General features: G+C 54.7%; 1 protein-coding gene across 7 annotated transcripts in view; it reads left to right on the top strand.

Moving 5' to 3' along the window:
• CRACR2A (calcium release activated channel regulator 2A) overlaps nucleotides 1-19489 on the top strand; it is an 81449-nt gene that overhangs the window by 37146 nt on the left and 24814 nt on the right. For all 7 annotated transcript variants that reach the window (XR_008617655.1, XR_008617654.1, XR_008617656.1 and 4 more), the window contains exons 8-12: nucleotides 2451-2522; nucleotides 6375-6420; nucleotides 8408-8514; nucleotides 12582-12882; nucleotides 16345-16477. Coding sequence is in view for 3 of the 7 variants with exons in the window: in XM_055085424.1 (XP_054941399.1) it covers nucleotides 2451-2522; nucleotides 6375-6420; nucleotides 8408-8514; nucleotides 12582-12882; nucleotides 16345-16477 (659 nt within the window). In the remaining 4 variants the exon portion in view is untranslated. The remainder of the gene's footprint in view (nucleotides 1-2450; nucleotides 2523-6374; nucleotides 6421-8407; nucleotides 8515-12581; nucleotides 12883-16344; nucleotides 16478-19489) is intronic.

Here is a 19489-nt window from a genome sequence, read left to right as displayed (position 1 = left end):
CTTCCAGAGTGTTCCGTACATGTGTGCGCACACACGCTCACACACATGCAGACACTCCCCCCCACACACAGGCACAGACACACTCATGCTGACACACACACACACAGAGACACACACACAGAGACACACGCACACACACACACAGACACACACACAGACACACGCACACACACATAGAGACACACACGCACACACACCCAGGCACAGACACACAGAGGCACACGCATGCACACACAGAGAGACACACATTAACACACACACACAGAGACACACAGTCACAGACACATACACAGACACACACACTTCATTTACAAAGCGACAGCACACTGTTCTACATTTGCCTGCGTTTTTCACTTGATGGATCCTTTGGAGAACGCTCCATATTTCTTTCTTTCTCATAAAAACACAGCCAACAGCCCTTCCCTCCCAGGAGCCATAAACCTCTCGCCACTTACTACCGCAAAATGGCAAGTTCTGTTCCTTTCACTTCACCTGTTAGCCAGACATAAACTTGTAGAACATCTAGGTTAGAAGGACTTTCAAGGTCATTTTAGTCAAATATCCAAGTGTCTTTTTTTTTGCAGAAATGCTTTTCTATTTGTTAACACAAAAAATCTATCTGAATATACATATGTGTGCATGTTTAGACAGATGTGTGTCTACTAGACAAACACGTAGGTTTGCACCGATACATACCACATATGTGTGTGTATATGTGTGTGTGTGCACGGTGCCAAGGTCCCTGGTGCCTTGTAAGCAGGGCCAGAGGAGGCTTGGAATGAGGTCCTCTTTGTTGTGGAGGCATTGGCCCCTCGGTCAGACACTGTGAGAACCCTTTAGGTTAGGTCTCCGGTGTGAGTGACTGTCCTCAGCGGGGAAAGCCCCCTGCCTCCGGCCGCCCCAGGAGGAAGCAGGACCCGGGATGGGGGTGGCGGAGCCCCAAAGCCGCACGCAGGCAACCTGAGCTCCCAGGGCGCCAGGCTGCGACCAGACAGCTGTGCTCACATGGTGCCCATCGGAGCAGAGTCCCAGACGGCGTTTAGGGACCCAGGTTGGATAATAGGGAAGACATTGTTCTCCCTCCAGTTGACATTAAATAAAATTGGTAATAAAATGTTGGGAGTTTGCAGCTCTGCAGGAGCCAGAGAAGTTCTGTTACTTAATAGGCGTTGTCTGAGATGAACTTGGAATTTGAGACAGTCTGTTACTGTCGCAAATTGATTTTATAATTCTGCTATAAAGGGGAAAACCCCACAGATACCGCTCAAGGAATCAGGCGATTGCGAGTCCTGTGGCCCCAGCAAGCTCGTGGTGACGAGGATGGCCTTTTGCCAGTAGACCGTCCCTACGCAGCTCAGCCTATGCACGGTCCACGCAGCCCTGACAGCCCGTGGCAGTGACGCATTTGCTAGGCTGTGGCTTAGAAATATGGGACCCTTTGCGGTAAGCTTGGGGGAGATTTAAAATCTCTGCCCTGTGGTGCAGAGCACGGAGGGAAGGATGGAAGCAGAACTGGGCAGTTAAGCAAGGTTTGTTTTCCAGCATCACCCCATCTGCTTTATTTTTTTCCTTTCTTCTCTGAGTGGTGCTGGATTCCTCCCTAACCACCCCCCTCCCCCCGCTTCCAGCTCTCTTCTTCCGTCCATGCTATTTGTTTACTGCACCTCCAAGCCAGCCACTGTGTGGAGGATACAGATGTAAACAAAGCACACACAGCCCCCTGCCTCGCAGCCTGAGTTGCCCTCCAGCCACCCTGCGTATGTCTCAGCTTCTCTCTCCCCTTCCTCAAAACTCCTATGATTGACACGCTCACACTGTGACGTAAATGACGGATTATGATTGATACATTAAATCTCTGCTTTGTAGCTAGAGATAAGAAATTTTAGTCAAAGAAATGAATGTGCAACAGTGGAAATTCCAGATCTCCGGGAACAGATTGGAGCCTGTTGGGGGAAAGTGGGGAAGGAAAGATAGGTCTTCGATAGCTCCTGCAAACAAACTAAACCAGCATGGGGTGGGGGACGGGGAGAGGGAGAAACACCAGCTCTGCTCTCACCCTCCGAGGTTGGGCTGGAGAAGAGTATTGATTCTGATTCCCTGACCTCTGGTGGGGGTCTGAGAAAGCAGTGCAGTCGTCATCAAGCTGTACCCTTGGGACAGGGAGTCGGGGGTCTAGATTAGGGCCCTGGCTCAGTCCTGGGTTGCCAGGGAGAGTTATCAAACCTACTTGACTCTCTGTGTCTATAAAACAGGGATCATTTCACCTTCCAAATAGGGTGTCTGAGACGACTTGGTGAGACCTGGCTATAAGCCCTGCACGAGGCCGTGCTCTCCGGCGGAAGGCCAGCCCCGGCACCACCTTCCGGGTCCAACTTCATCACTGCCTCGTGCCCTGGCAGCACGCCCCCCCCCACATGTCACTCATCGCTGCCGTCTTGCATCCCCTGCAGGGAAGTGTACCGCGTCACGGAGAGTCTGCAGCGGGAGAAGTCAGGGCTCCTGAAGCAGCTGGATTTCCTAAGGTGCGTCCGCGTCCCAGAGCCTTGGGTGGGAAGGGCCACCCCCAGAGTCTTCCCTGCCTGCTGAGGGAGCACCCCCGTTTCCCTGGTCCCCAACATACTGTTGGACAACTGAGCACCCCCTGTCCATTATGTTTGGTCCATTTACACAGGTGCCCACCGCCCTCTCCAGTTTGTACCTCTGCAGGCAGGCGCTGCCTCCTCCTGCTTGGTACCTGGCACGGTACTTGCTCAGGTAGGAGGAGAACTGAATTTATGGAGCATCTAGTTCATGCCAGATGTAGTATCTCCTTCATCTTCAACAAAACCTGGGAAGTAGGGCAGCTGTTAATACAGGGGTTAGCCATCGAGGAAGCTGATATCAGAGAGATGGAGTAATTTACCAGAGTGACCCAGACGCTCGCTGCCAGGGCCGGAACGGAGTCCACAGCTGGCTGATGCTCTTTATTCTGCTGCATTCTGTTCACGTGTGTGAATGAGTAAATGAATCACAAACAGAGCAGCCAGAAGGGCGTTAGGAGTGTCCTCAGCCTGTTAAGCTACCTGTAAATTCAAAGCTCGTCGGTTTGGTTTGGATTATCCCCCCAAAAACAACCAAACCCAAACGGGTGTGGGGAAAGGTGGAATGTTCAATTTTGCCTCTGAGCTTTCTAAGTTACTATACTTGCTGCCTGTCAAACACCTCTTGGTGAATAGTGATGAAATTTGTGTCCTGGTTTTTAAAGTGCAGGTGGGTTTGAATTGGGTACCTTTTGAAGGTTTTTAGGTTTTGTTTTGGTTTGTTTTTAATTTGAAAGCAAGGTAAGATCACTGCATCTGGCATCTTCGATGCCACCAAATAGAAAAGTTCTTCAAACTGAATGCATTTCAGATTTGTTTCCCTCAAGATGTGATTCCAAAGGCCAGGGAGATGGAAGTGGTTCTTAGGGGCCAAGTTCTAATCCCTGTGAGAGAAGGTCTGGATTCTCAGGAAGGCTTTAGTGAAGGCAGAGAATAAGATGTACAAGAGCGAGTTTGGTTGGGTTTTTTTCCCTTTTTTCTGTTGGACTTAGAAAAAAGTACAGGGGCAGATTCAGTGTGAAGGTGCAGGGCAGGATGACAAGGCAGCACTCTGCCAGCACTTGTGGGTCTTTTTCATGGAGACCAGCGTCTGTGCAGAATCCCAGCCTGAACCTTGCTGTGCTGTCGCCTGGTCCCCGAGCCAGCTGGGGAGAGCCCGGATGTGGCGGGAGAGCCCACGGCAGACTCTTCCTCCACAGTGAGATCTCCGGGTAGAGACAGAGAGCCGGGGGAAACGGGCATCAGGGAGAGAGAGAGCGAGCTGGGAGCAGGTGGAGTGGGAGGACAGCAGGAATTGGTGGGGGAGATTGGGACCACGGCCGGTGTGTGACCCAGCGGCGAGGGGCTGCCGTCCTAGGGAAATGGCGGCACATGGAAGCAGTTTCGGGGCGCGTGGTAGGAACGGGCTCTTTGGAGCTGGATCTGGTTCCAGACTCAGCCCTGCCCCTCTCATCACCTGTGCGACCTTGAGCAGTTGTGTCAACCACCTGGACACGCCTGTGTCGCAGGCTTCCTGGGAGAATTGGGTGACTGGTGCGCAGAACATTCCCTCGCATATCGGAGCCTCTGCAGGGAGATGCTCCAGGAGACGAGAGACGAAGGCGCGGCTCCCCGGGGCTCCCCAAGTCCTGACCCAGGTGCAAGGCTGCTGACGCCGCTGCCCGCAGAGGGAGGGTCCTTGTGCCACAGGAGGAGCTCCCTTCCCTCAGGGTTTATAAGATACCCTCCCCGCACCCCGCTACTGCCCCCACGAGCCTGTCCTGAGGCCCTGGCTGCGTGCCTGCCTGCCCGTCAGACGTGTGACGGGCCCAAAACAACCCCACACGTGTTCCTGCTGTTTCCTGCAGGACCGGGGGACCGGGGCCGTGACCCCAGCCCGCCTCTGGTCTGACACGCAGGGTGCAGGCAGCACACGTAGCCGAGTGCCCGCGCACAGTAGGCGCCGGAGCACGGCCGCGTTGCCATGACAAGGGCCAGACCGCCGCCGTGCCCTCTCTTCCCCTTTCAGAAGTGCTGACGGGGGCTTCCCTGGTGGCTCAGTGGTTGAGAGTCCGCCTGCCGATGCGGGGGACGCGGGTTCGTGCCCCGGTCCGGGAGGATCCCACGTGCCGCGGAGCGGCTGGGCCCGTGAGCCATGGCCGCCGGGCCTGCGCGTCCGGAGCCTGTGCTCCGCAACGGGAGAGGCCACGGCAGTGAGAGGCCCGCGTACCGCAAAAAAAAAAAAAAAAAAAAAAGTGCTGATGGTTCTGAGGCCGCTGGCCGCGAGAGTCAGAGGGTCAGAGAGTCACAAAACTGGAAAGCACCCCGAGGCCACCTGGCCATCCCCTAAACCTCACGCTTTGGTAGATAAAGTTCCCACCGTAACCTCGAGTGCATTCTGCGGTTGCACCGCGCCGCCAAGTCCACTCAGTCCCCCACTGAAGCCCTCACGCCTCCTCCCCATCCTCACGGCAGCCAGCACCATCCTGAGACCTTCCGCCTGTGCTCCGCCCCCCACCTCTGCCTTCGCTGCTAGCCAAGGCCAGCCCCCCAGCTTGTGCTCTGGAACTAGATCCCACCTTCCTCAAGGACTACTCCCATCTTTCTTCTCTCTCTCCTCTATTGTCAGTTTTTTCTCTTTGGGAGAGACGGACAAATGTCCTAGAATATTTCTCGTCTAATATCTCCTGTCTCCACCGGCCCATCCAACTGCTCCCATTTCTTTCATCACTTTCCACAGAACTTTCCAAAGAGTGGTTTCCATTTACACTCGGCCGTCTCCATTTCCCAGCCTCACATCCTCAACCCTCCACCAGGCTTTTTCTCCCACTATTCCACCGGACGTGGAACCAATGACCTCCATGTTGCTTAAAATATGGGCCAGTTCTCAGGGCCCCGTCCTTGTCCCCAGCACATCGCTCTTAGCACAGCGTTTCTAGGACTCCTTTTAAAACTTGAGTCAGGCCAGGACACTCTTCGGCCAAAGCCCACCCCCCATGGCTTCATATCTCATTGGGATAAATTCAGAGTTCTGACAACGGCCCGCAGGCAGGGGATGGCAGATCCCCCCTCCCCCATCTTTCCTCTGACCCCACTCCGAGCATCCGCTCCCTCGTTTCCGTTCCCCTGGATGCACACCACGTGTCTCCCAACCCCAGGCCCTGCCCTTGCCGCCCCTCTACCTGTGACGCTCTTCCCCATCCCTGCTGGGCTCTCCCCTCCCCACCCTTTAAGCCTCTGCTCAGATGCCACCTCCTCAGTGAGGTCTTCCCTGACCACCCTCCATCTCCGGCCCTCCTTATGCCACTTCTTCCCCACTTTATTTTTCTCAATAGCAATGAAATACAAATGCCCTGGGGGCAGGAACTTTTTCTTCCATTCCTTGGTGTAGCCCTGACAGCCGGAGCCGTGCCCGGCACACAGTGCGGGCTCAGGGAGACACGTGTGGCACGCAGGCACGCGTGCACTCGTGAATGAAAGGTTTAGAGAAGGGGGGGCAACAGCAAGTTCAAGGCGGAGCTGGAACTCCTGGTCAGCTCTGTGGAAGGCTCCCTTAGCGATCAGATGGACCAGTGCAGGGTCCTGAAGGGCCCTGGGTGTCACAAGGCCATTCTGTCTATCCCCCTGCCTCTGAGCTGACTTATACACAATTACCCTCTGCCCTTAGCCACAATCCCTAAGGAAAGTGGTTCCACGCCCTGCCCGGGCCTTCCCTGCCCGGCCTTCCTCTGTACCCATCTGACCGTCAAACCAATGCTATTGGATCTGTTGGCTGCAAGCCCCATGTTTGAATAGATTCCCCTTTTCCATCCACAGGGAAAGGAACAAGCATCTTCGAGATGAACGGGACATATGTTTTCAGGTAATTGGCCAGTGCCCCCTCCCCTGGGGACAGACAAAGACTGGGGTCCGGTGGCAGCCAGACCTGCGCTGGGACTGGCCCAGGAAGACCCTGAGGCTTGGAATCTGGTCACTCCTTTGTGGGGGCAGGACGGTGGCATAAGATTTTTTGAAAAGAGTAAAAATTCAGGTTGACCTCTAGGGTCGCGGGGTGTTAATTTTCTGTGACGTGACACACTTTCCTCTTGGCATCACGAGACTGGAATACTTGGGAGGGGCCCACATTTCTTGGATGTAGAAATGGTCGTTCCATCCATGAGACGGTGCAGTTGAAATGGCACCATCACCTTTAAACCAAAATGCTCAGTTTTTTTCTTCATTAACATTTTGATCTCTTGATGAAAATTTTTCATTTTTACACTGTCGTAGAAAGAATTAAAAATGTATATTTCACCATTTACGTAGTTGATTTTATGTACAATTTTTTTACCCTGTGGGGAACGATGCTCCTCCGAACCTGAGTGCCACACTTACATACTTTGCCAAATAGCACGAAAATCCTGTATTATTTAAAGCATTTCACTTCCGGCTGCATGAAACAGAACCTAGGATTTCTCATTCCCCTGACATCCTCCCCTTTAGGCAGTAGCTGTGGAAGCTCTGAAGGGAAGAAAATGGCAGGCAGGATGGATTGATGTGACATTCTGATTATCAGGATTATCGCACCGTGAATTTCACGTGTGTCCTCGGGCAAATCATTAGCCCCTTGGACCATGACCCCAGTTATCACATGAGGAAAGAGAATCTCTCTCCTTTTCTCCCTATTGTAGGGATTTGTGTGTGTGTGAAAGACTCTTGGAAAGGAAGGTCTTGCGCTGGACCCTCAGCTGTTCAGTGCCCTAAATGTGGTCAGTACACGGCAGCTAGTTTGCCCCGGATTCGGTGCAACCTAGTGTATAAGTGCAAATCCTTTAGGGACCTTGTACGTCACGGTGTCTTTTCTTCCACTGGCTGTCAGCAACATGTCTCTGCCGCCCACCTATGTGTACTATCAGAGCAAGGCTTAAGCCGACACGTTTGTTTAATGGTGATAATTGTTTAAGAAGTAACGCTGAATTTACTTGAAAACTTCCTAACAAATGTCACCTTAACCCCTTGACCTCGCTTCCCTTCACCTGCCAGACTCATTCTGCTTTGAGAAGGGAATGGAATTAAGGGAATAAGAACCCTCGTGGGGCATAGAAGATAGAGGGATAAAATCACGTTCATGCCGGATCACAATTAAAGATTAATTTGGGATCACAGCCACACCTTCGGGGGCCCTGGGAGCACTGCAACGCCTCCTTCTTTCAGGAAGGGTCCCTAGGAACCACGGGGCTGGCTGGTTAATGAGAGATTCTTCCTGTGATCTAACCCCCACCTTATCTGGAAGACATCTGTCAGGGGAGCCCTGGCGAGGCAGGTGTAAGCCCCCCCACTCCACGCAGTCTCCCCATTGCAGATATGTGAGCAATTTACCTACAGCCAGCCTACTTCCACAAAAGATCTGAAAGACCCTGTCCTAGCTTCGTAGCTGTGGGCAAGGCACTGGGTTCATTGATCCTCCTGTCTGGGGGTTTGGAAATAAAGAGGGATTGAAACCCCACTGAAGAGTGTGTATGATTTAAAGATGCACGGAGTTTTTTCTGCCCATAAATATTTTTCCTGTGCCTCCCACATTTAGCTCGTCCTCTTGCAAATTATCACTACTCCTGGGAAGGGTAACCTGGCAGACCCCAGGCGCGAAACTTCGATTAGCTTATTAGACGGGAGATGGAGGGATTATGGTGCGAGTTGACAGACAAGGGAAAGAGCGGGCGAAGGCTAGCAGGGAGCCCAGGCCATCGCTTGCTTCCTTCAGAGTTTTATTTCAAGCCTGAACTATGAGGTGGGAAAACTGAGCCCTTTTCTGCTCCAACGTTGGGACAAATCAGTAGGCGCAGATCTGAGGGCATTTTGTGTTTCTACAGAAAGACAAGGCAGCCAAGGCAAACACAGCTGCTTGCAAGGCAAGCCAGAAGCAGCGATCTGGCTCCGTGATCGGCAAATACGTGGATGACGGAGGGATGCCCAGGAGGTAAGGCGTCCCTGACCTGCTCATTTATTACCTGTTCCTGGTCTTGCAAGGTTGAGAGCAGGCTCTGAGCCCAAGCCGAGTGTACATCGGCCCTGGCGGGAAGCCTGGGCTCAGCCACTCTCGCTCCCCTTGAGTCCTGGAGGACGCGTGTGCCTTCCTGTTCTGGCATCTAGGGGCAGGGCAAGCACTTAGGACAGGCCGTTCCCGCCAGGGGGCGCTGCAGAGGGGCTGCGGATCAGGGGAGGGACAGAGGGGTGGGAGGAGGAGGCGTCAGAGGGAGGGAGGGAGTGGGTGCTGGGCCGGGCTCTGCCGTCTGTTGAGCCCAGTGGACGCTCTTGGTTTTCCAGGGACAGGACTGCGTGAGTCTGAAGGGTGATTAGAGTGTAGTGCGGAATCTCCAATCGCTGAAGTCCTTTACAGATGAGAGTGGGGCCTGTAACTTGACAGACTCCTTTCAATAATTCATATTGAATTAACTCGGGGATAATATGCTTGGTTGTTGTGGGACAGCACACGATTGCACTTAAGTCCCCAGAGGGGTGGCCCGTTGCTCCCGAAGCGGGCAGGCCAGCCTCCCGCCCCTACCCCTGCCCTGTCTGCTCTGGGGCACGTGCTTCATCCCATGGATGGCCACAGAGAGGTGGAGGCTGCCAGGTCCCCAAGAGTCAAAGCCGGGACCAAGCGTGTGAACTTGCTCATCCGGGAGACCCTGAGGACGGCAAGCATGAAATAGACAGATATGCCAAGCGGAGGTGACCTGGGGATGTCCGTCCGCTGAGGGGTCAAGACCTTGAACGTGATCATCGTGAATTCCTCTTCTTAAATAGCTGAACCAGGAGACACAACATGGGAGCCAGATTCCTGCAGCAACAGTTCACCTGTTGGTTCCTCGGAGTGGAATACGTGCTTCCAACAAGCAGAGACTGTTGCCTACTCTGTACCTGACATTCTCTGAGTTCTGCGAAGCCTCCAAAGATCAGTTAGACTCGAGTCCTGCCCTTAATGCCCACGATCGGGTGCCTGCTGTGTGCAAGGCTCAGTGCCGTGTGCCGGGGGCACGGAGGGAACAGAGTAGACCCCATCCCTGCCGTCATGGAGCTGACAACTGAGCGGAGGGAACAGACAATAACTGATGAGTAATCGAGAAATTGCAAACCCCGAATTCCCATGCAGACTTCCTCAGAGTGACTGCTGTCTGCTGCTGGTACAGAGCATTTGGTGGCAAAGACCAAAAGGAGCTTAGTCATGCTAAGCTGAAGGTATTCCAGAATGTAATGGTGCTTGAGAATTTCCCAAGTAAGAAGCTTTTGCCAAGAAACGCTTCATTTAGGGTCATTTCGGCGTCCATTTCTTTTCTAGCTGCAAGGCGTTTGAAAAGCCGTGCTCTGCATCTGTGGGCGTGCATACTTGCTCGCAACACGTGCTCACACACGTGCACTCGTGCGTGTGAGCGGAGTGAAAGCAGAGGGCAACGCCAATCGTGTGCTGAAGGGGCTACGCACCTAGTAGGCTCATCAGAGTGTAGAAGAAATGTGTTGGAAAGGTGGCAGTCAGTTTCTGTAAAAAGCTGATTTTATAAATAAGTGTAAGAGTCCTTGAATTGCTGCAAATCCTTTATTTTATATCAAGGGATCCAAACTAAGTCAGCACTTTTGTGAGCAAGCGCTGTACCTTAATATATCTTTCAGAAGTATCCAGAGTTCAGAACAGTGATACTCGAATTTTTTTCTTTTTTTTTTTCTGTTTTTGGTCCTTAGGGGCCAGAAATGCTAGAAGCCGGGGGGGCGGGAGTTGGGGCAAAGTGAAGGGGCTTTCCCTGTTCTGCATATTCTGTGTCCGTCGCCCACTTTCGCCTCACCCCCGCATCCTGCTCTATTTTCGAATTCTCGAGTGTGTGTGTGTGTGTGTGTGTGTGTGTGTGTGTGTGTGTGTTTCGATTCTGGACTCAAGTTCCTCCCCGTAAAACAGTCCTCAGCTTGACTTGTTCATAAAGGCCTGAGAGGGGGCTGCACCAGGAGGGCCCGTGGGGCCTTTGCTCGCAAACCTTGGGGACACAGCCCCGTGCCCTGGACCCACGTCTGGTGCCCGACTTCTCCACACCTCCTGCTCCTTCTCCTTGTTCTGGATGCTCAGGGGCTTCTGGAAGCAAACGTGCACTCAGGCCTCTGAGGCCACTCACTCCTGATCCTAAGGAGGAAGGAAGGAGAAGCGGGTGGAGGGCTTCCTTCCCACCCTGCGCTGGTGGTGGACGCTTGCCGTGCCGGGGTCCCTCCCAGAGCAGTGGTCCCCCTCGCCTGCATCCCCGAGGGCTGCTTCCCTAACAGGTCTGGTTTATGCACTGGCTTACTGGGGAGGTGGGCAGGGCGGAAGGGTGAGGAAACGGGCCTGGAGAGTTGGCGTCTTACCTGGGGACACACAGCGGGTAAGGGCTGGCGTGGGACCAGGGCAAAGGCCACCGACTGTTAACCCAGGATGCTTTGTTTCCACATCTGTTATGCTCCTTTCTTCACACCTTTACTTCTCCTTTGTGGCACTTCCCACAACCTGGAACAGTGTAGTGAGTGTGTCAGGATTGCTCTAGCCCTGCTAAGCCAGGCTCTCCACGAGGATGGGGGCTGTGTGCATCTGTTGCTGACTGTCATTAGCTTAACACCTGCGAGCCAGCATCACCTTCACCTTCATCATCACCTTCACCTTCACCACGTTCGCCTTCACCACCTTCACCTTCACCTTCACCACCTTCGCCTTCACCACCTTCGCCTTCACCACCTTCACCTTCATCACCTTCGCCTTCATCACCTTCACCTTCATCACCTTCACCTTCATCACCTTCGCCTTCATCACCTTCACCTTCATCATCACCTTCACCTTCACCACCTTCGCCTTCACCACCTTCACCTTCACCTTCATCACCTTCGCCTTCACCACCTTCGCCTTCACCACCTTCACCTTCATCATCACCTTCACCTTCATCACCTTCGCCTTCATCACCTTCACCTTCACCTTCACCACCTTCACCTTCACCACCTTCACCTTCATCGTCATCACCTTCACCTTCTTCACCTTCATCACCTTCACCTTCATCATCACCTTCATCGTCATCAACTTCCTCACCTTCACCACCTTCACCTTCATCATCACCTTCACCTTCATCACCTTCGCCTTCATCACCTTCACCTTCATCATCACCTTCACCTTCACCACCTTCGCCTTCACCACCTTCACCTTCACCTTCACCACCTTTGCCTTCACCACCTTCGCCTTCACCACCTTCACCTTCACCTTCATCACCTTCACCTTCACCACCTTCACCTTCACCACCTTCACCTTCATCACCTTCGCCTTCACCACCTTCACCTTCATCACCTTCGCCTTCATCACCTTCACCTTCACCACCTTCACCTTCATCATCATCACCTTCACCTTCACCACCTTCACCTTCATCATCATCACCTTCATCACCTTCACCACCTTCACCTTCACCACCTTCACCTTCATCATCACCTTCACCTTCACCACCTTCACCTTCATCACTTTCACATTCACCACCTTCACCTTCATCACCTTCACCTTCATCATCACCTTCACCTTCATCACCTTCACCTTCATCACCTTCGCCTTCATCACTTTCACCTTCATCACCTTCACCTTCATCACCTTCGCCTTCACCACCTTCACCTTCATCATCACCTTCACCTTCATCACCTTCGCCTTCATCACCTTCACCTTCACCTTCACCACCTTCACCTTCACCACCTTCACCTTCATCGTCATCACCTTCACCTTCTTCACCTTCATCACCTTCACCTTCATCATCACCTTCATCGTCATCAACTTCCTCACCTTCACCACCTTCACCTTCATCATCACCTTCACCTTCATCTCACCTCCATCATAAGGACATTGAATGAATGAGCTAAACAATGCTGGGTCTGGTTTTCCCTTTCTTGGTTCCTCTCTGCCCCCCAGAAGTGTGCTCCTCAACTATCTGTTTGTCACAGACCCCCAGCTTCCATTCAGATACATTTTACAATATGCTCCCCACTCTTCATTCTTCTCCAAAACAGCCAGTCAGAGGAGGAAGAAGATGTGTTTGGCGTCCTGAGGAGGAGAAGCTCCCTGGGCCTGAGTGGGAACCCCCTTACAGAAGAGGGGCCGGGGGCCGGGCTCCGCAGAATCATCTCCATTGAAGAGGACCCGCTGCCCCAGCTGCTGGCGGGCGGCTTTGAGCAGCCACTGGGCAAATGCCCGCAAGAAGGGGAGGCCTCCGACCAGGGGGTGGAGGGCCAAATCGGGCCGTCCCGGCCTCTGGGACTCACGCCTGCGTCTCCCCGAGGGCAGCCCGTCGGAAAAGAAACCCCGTCTAAGGTAAGGGTGCATCCCACACTGGCTTGTAGGTCACCCGGTGCCTCGTCCCTCGAGTGTGAACCCAAGGGCCCCACGGCCACTCAGGAAGCCAGACTCGGCAGGCCTGGCGACGCACCAGATGTGCGTCCCTCGGGTACCACCCTTCTCTGCGCTGCCGGGTGTCACGACGGAGACTCGGGGGTCTGGGGACACTCTCCTAACAGCTGCTCTTGTTGGCCCCTGCGTGTTGTTTTCTGATTCAGATTCGGCTTTTGTAGAGTAGACTGAGCCTCTGCTGGGCAGTCAGTGCCAGCTATCACATGCTTGAAGGATGGTACCTCTTCTGGGCCGTTCTGTAACCGCTCGCCGCAGGCCAGTCCCTGCTGGGGAGGTCTGCGCACCATCGCTCTTCTCTCGGTTCCTAATCAGCTCTGCTCCCGGCAGCGTGACCCTCCACTGCCGCCCTCCGTCCCCGCACGCCCCACCAGCTCTCCCTGCCGAGCTCTCCGGGAGCAGGAGGCCACGTGGACCGTCCTCCTCTGGGTCACTGATGGGGCTCCTCACCTTGTTAGGGACCCAGGCCTCGGCACTGGCCCCTCAGGCTCCCCCCGGCCCGCCGCTGGACCCTCTAGAACAGTTCCCTCACCCTGGGGCGGCCTTCAGAGCTGAGCGGTCCCAGTGAGGCGTCAGCACGCGTGCCAGCGAGCCCTCTCCGGCCCCTGCGCGGGGACTTCTTGGCCGCGGTCATCATTCTTGGGCCTGGACTAAGATTCATGCCTACGAGCCACTCCTCCGAAGGGCCCTGGGCCAAGGGAGTGGGGAGGACTTGGCGGGTGGGGCATCCCTCCTACACCCCCTTCTACATCCCCCAAAGTGCACAGACTACACTCGCTGGCGGGGGGCACAAATGGGACTTTAAATACCCCACAGTAGCCCCCCAAATGTGAAAGAAGTGTTCAGAGGGCCACGGGAGACGGGGTGAAGGAAGAGGCTGAGCGGCCGTGTCTGCCGTGGCTTCTGATCCTTGCAGCGGCCGGATGAGGGCTTATCAGAGATCTGTTCTCCCCTTAGGCAGGTGGGGAAGTAGAGCACAGAGCGAGGGGGCCCGCCCAGCCCGCGGTGACGGGCGCCCAGCCTTCTCACCCACCGCTCTGCGCCCCCGCCGGCTGCACCGGGACGCGCTGCTGCGTAGCTGGGACGGAAACCGCAGCAGAGAGGAAATGTGTCTGCTGGAGGGGTCAGCCACGCAGCAGCCCCAACTGCTTGTTGAGGCTTGCAAGGCCGCTGAGCCATCAGCTGGTACCAGCTTTCGGGAAAGTAGTTTGACAATAGGAATCAAGAACTTTAAAAGTCCACCTCCTTTGAACCAGCCCTCCTACCTCTAGCAACCTTTCCTGAGGAAATAACCAAAATCAGACAAAAATTTAATTCAAGGATGTAAGTACATAAGAGCAAATAATTGGAAAAACAACAACAGGGACATAAATTAGACTATATTAATTTAATAGAATGTTATAGTGCTATTAAAAATCACATTTTTGGAAAACTTCAGTGACTCAGAAATATTTATATATAATTTAATAACACAGGAACAAATAGAAACTTATACATAAATTTATATTATATATAATAATATAAATAAAGTATACATAGTATCTCAAATTTCTCTCAAAAAACATATATTGATTCACCTATATAAAAAAAGAAGCCTGGAAGAAAAGCATCCAGATAGGAATAGTGACCATTTCAGGGTTGGGGGGTAAATTATGAATAGTTATTCATTTCCTCTCTGCTAAGTTTCCTCGTTTTAGAAATTAGTATGTATTACTTTCATTTTTTAAAGCTTTTTTTAAAAAAAAAAAAACCAGTGGTGGTGAGGAGGCTGAGAACAGCTCCCCTGACTTGCCAGTGGAGGGAGCCTTTCTGCAGCCCCTCCCCACAATTTTGGTGTCTCACTGTCGTTCGCGGGCAGATGGATTTTGCCCCCCAGGTTAAGGGCAAGAACTGGAATAGCTTCGCTGCTCCCGTGAGGTGGGTCCTTCCCCAAACGGAACCATCACCGGGTTGACGGTATCCTGTCTGCGGAATAAGTGTCCTGCCGGAGGCGGGGGCCAGGGTGAGGGGAGCACAGAGCGAGGTCAGCCACCGCCTCTGCAGCCAAGACCATCTCCTCCCACCGTCCCGGGCCTGGGATGGACCAATGGCTGCACTGAGCTTTAGTCTCAAACAAAGGACAAATGGAGCCTGGCAGAGAGTGATGCTTGTGCATTGCAGGAATTAAAGAAACGGGCCAGGGCAGCGTTTCCGAGTGTGGGTTTCTCTCTCTTTTTTTTTTTTTTTTTTTTTTAAGTTGGGTTTAAATTCCTGTAATTGACCTGGAATTCCCTCCTAAGTACAGCATGGAATTGATTTCTCCCCTAAAGCTGTTAATGGCTTTTCTCTGAAATTCAAGTACTGCTAATATCTGCTGCTACTCCACTGTAGTATTTGCTCAGTGAGAGGAGCTAATTCCCCCCAAATCCACTTCCAAATAGATGCTCAAAAGCCCCCTCACCTGGCCTGGCAGAGCTGGGTTGGGCCCGCAGGCAGGATTTGGGGGAGCATGATGCTTTCTGGACTTAATGACCATTCGGAGAAAGGACCCTGTGCCTGGTCCTCTCTCTGCCTCTCTCTCACCCAGCATCCTGGAGCAAGTCCGTTTCCCGCTGGGCTGTAGCATGCCAGAGTGACAGGCAGGCCAGTTCCCAGTCTCTCCCGCTGCAGGGTGGAGAAGAAGCACCATGACTGTGTTCTGGAAAGTTCTTCCCATAGCCTGGCATCTTGGGATTTCCCAAGCTCTACTGAGTGGAGACTGTCTTGCCTTATTTCCAGGGCAGACAGGGGCCCCAGATGGAAGGTGAGCTGGGACAGAAGGCCAGCATGCAGGGAGGCGAGCATGTCCTCCATCCGGCCCAGGCTTTCAGTGACGGGGCAGAAACAAGACGCCCGACCCCAGCCTGGGATGCCTCTGTCCCCGAGTTATAGATAAGCCTTCTTTTTCTATCTCCCCTTCCCCTGCAAACACCCCACCTTGTCGTCCCCACCCACCCCCTGCAGAGAATCTCTGCTTCCCCCTTAAGCCTCAGCCCAGAGCCCCCCGCACCCCGAGACCCGTGACTCCTTGTCCGTGCTCTGGGCACTCGGAACATCGTGCCGTGACTGTGTGTACACGTGGCCGCCTTCCCTCACCACACACCCGGCCCAGCACAGGGCCTGCGGCACAGCACGTGGGCAACGGTGGTGGTGGAATGGAAGTCTCTCTTCCCGCTGCTGAAGCTGGAAGGAGCCTCGGTGCGCTGAGCCCGAAGCTTCCCGCATCCGAGGCCCGAGCAGCCTCCCCGGTGCTTGGTTGCGGGTCCCTCCGTGGACACCGCAGGGACAGGTCAGGGGCAGGGGTGGCAGGCGGCCGTCCCAGCGTTTGACCCTACTGTCTGTCTTCCACAGGAGGAAGGCTCTGTGTCCACCCCAGACCGGCTCTTCAAGCTCGTGTTTGTGGGCAATTCCTCCGTGGGGAAGACGTCCTTCCTGAGCCGGTTCTGCGACGGCAGGCTGTCCCCGGGCTCAGCGGCCACCGTGGGTGAGTTCTCGGCCCTGGGCTGGACCCCAGCCCACCTCTGGGAAGGGGCGGCTGTGAGAAGGGTGCCCAGGGAGGGACTCGGGGCCCCGCAGGAGGGGCCGAGGGCTGGGCTGGTAGGCGAGGCCCCCCTCTGCCTGGTGCTCCACGGGGATGGGACCGCGAACGGTTCCTATGCCCAAGGTGAGGGGCTCTGAAGTTGGCAAAGATGGACTTCCGGCCCTTTGTCCCCTCTCTGAGCCTGTCTGTCTTCAATCATCCCTTCCCCACTTTCTCTGTGTGTGTGCGTGTGTGTGCGTGTGCACGTGCACACTTGTATAGACGGGCGGGATGGAGGACAGTGCTGCTCTGGGGGCTTCTTTTACCCGTCAGATTTCCTCATCCTGCATCCCGGGCCTGCTGGGTAACAGCTGGAGTCCACTGTAGACGCTCGTTAAGCTCAGCGACTAATAGCTGATCAGGGCTTCATGCACCTCCATTATTATCTCGGGTAATTCTGTATTTAAATAGGAGCCTTTGCCCCTTCACCCAGAGGTGCCCCTTGCATTGGAGTATGTGGTAAGGCCCAAGGGCATATTGACCTTTTCGTTTCTACCAAGGTGAATCACTCGAGCAAAAAAAAATGAATCTTTTGGGTGCCTTCTATGTGCCATTTAACCACGCTAAGTCAACTATATTAAAAATACATTGATATGATCTGAATATTTAGCATGGGTTTTGATATTGATCATTTCCATCTGTCTTCCCAACAACCCTGAAAGGCAAGCATTGCTATCAGCCCAATGGACAGACCAAGACACTGAGGCCCAGAGAGGTCCAGAGGCGGGTCCTCATTCCTGCCAGCTGGTTGGTGCTGATACCGGTCCCCACCCAACCCCACACGCACCCCTGCTGTCCCAGCCCACGGTCTCCCTAACGATATTGCGCTGTGCGTGCTCAGAGCCCAATTTCTGCCACAGGAGGCGGGCAGAGGCTGGCACAGGCAGGGGCATCGGAAGTCCCGGACCCTCATCTCAGCTCTGCCACTGACCAGCTGTGTGACCTCGGGAGGAGGTGTTTCCTTTACGGCTTCAGTCTTTCCTCACCTGAAAAAAATGAGAGATTTGAACCGGGCCAGCCAAGACTGCTTCCAAGCCCAGGCTCTGTCCAGACCACCTCTGACCCCTGGAGGTCTCACAAGCTGGCCCTCCAGGACAATCCGAGACAAACTTTCCTGCCCCAGAGCCTGCCTGGGGAGAGTCTGGTCTCTTCCTCCAGGATAACCTGAACGGGCCGTTCCTTCCAACTTTCTTCCTACAGATGGGTCTCTCCGCACGACTGTAGGCGCCCTGTTCTTACTGCTCAGCCTGTGCAGTTTCCAAATCCGGAGCCTCCTCGTGCCCCACCCCCCGCCCCATTCCACCCAGAGGCTGGGCGCATCCCAAGGTGAAGAATCGGGACACCGACGGGAAGACGGCCCAGAAGAGCCTGGCCTCGTGCGGCTGGAAGGGATGGCTAGGAGTGACCCCCGTGTGCCGAGTGTGGTGACACAGGAAACAGCGGCTGCAGAGCTGGACTGGCCCTCCCCGGAGCGTTCCACGGGGTGGCCACGGAGCCTGAGGTCACAGCTCGGGCATAGGCTGTGGGAGCAGGGGAGGGGTGCCGCAGCCCCCAGGGGCGGCCCTCCGGCAGCGCACACGGTGCCTCTCCTGTAGGTAAAATCAGGGAATCGGGGTCTGCTTCCACCTCCAACTGGTGCCCCCGAGATGGAAAGCCCTGAAAAAGAGAGAATCAGACTCATTTGCACTCCTCAGGAGGCCAATTATGGAAACACCTACAATTTAGGAAGGGGAAAAATATCAAAGTTTCCAAATCTGGAACGCCCTTCATTGAGCAGTGCAAAACAAGCCAGAGCAGCAGCTGGAATTAGCCTCCCCGGCACACGTGTCAGGGAGCTGATGTCACACCAGCCGCCTGGAAGATGCTCCCTTTAAAGACACAGATGAGCCACCGAGTCCTGGGCTCCCGGAGCTCAAGCAGGCCAACCCCTGTCAAGCACAGCAGCCCTGGACCCTCAGCACAGCACCAACAGGGGCGCGGTGGTGCCTTAAAGCTCTCCTCCGTCGCCGAAGGGACTTCCTGGTCGCCCAGCCCCTCACGAGCACGTGACCTGTCCTCGACCTTCGGCTTGTGCGTGATGTGGCCTCGATGACGCGGCAGTCTGTCTTGGGGCGCCCCTGCCTTCCCCACCTTAGCACCAGCGGATCCCTTGTGAAGCAGGGGTGTGGGCCCTGCGGGAGTCCTGGAGACGTCAAACGACGGTTCTTGCAGAACGGTGGAGCTCATTTTGTCAATGAGAAGAGTGGCTGTTAGAGGCTAAGGCTCTAGAACCCAGGACTCTGAGTCCAGAGCTCTTCCCGAGGCCCCGCCTTGGTTCATGGCCCAAGGTGTTTCTTTCGCCCTCTGCTGGGCACCAGTCCATTTCCATCCCTCTCCTCGACTCCACAGAGAAATCCCGAGAGCTTCCCCTCTGGGACATCTCGCTGGCACTCCCCGCTCCCAAGCCCTCCTGCTTGGAATGACCTGTTCCTGTCCAGAAAGGTGAACGCCGCCCTTCCCGGGGTCCATCAGCCACAGCTCTGACCCACACATCCCACACACAGCACACTCCACGGTGACGGGGCCCCCGAGGTCCAGTCCTCATTCGGGAACCACTGAGGTGGCAAGTCGGGGGTCACCTCCGCGTGTTTGCCGAACGCCGCAGCCGGACGTAAGATCTTGGACACCCAACTTCCCTCCAGCACCCCCGTCACGCCTCAGGTTACAGATGGGGAAAGCGAAGCCCCCCAGATGGGGTGAAGTCACATCGTCAAGGTCACACAGCTGGTCAGAGGCAGGACTGAGGCAGGAACACGAGGTCTGGGCTCCCGGACCGTTGGAACGGCGGCGGGGGGTGGGTACCTGTGCAGCCTCTTCCGCCGGACGCTGACTCCCCGTGTCCTCCCAAACCTCACGCATCCCTTGGGCTTGTTCGTC

The sequence above is a fragment of the Physeter macrocephalus genome, chromosome 6 (genome assembly GCF_002837175.3).
Source record: "Physeter macrocephalus isolate SW-GA chromosome 6, ASM283717v5, whole genome shotgun sequence".
NCBI lineage: Eukaryota > Metazoa > Chordata > Mammalia > Artiodactyla > Physeteridae > Physeter > Physeter macrocephalus.
This window is presented reverse-complemented; position numbering and strand designations above follow the sequence as displayed.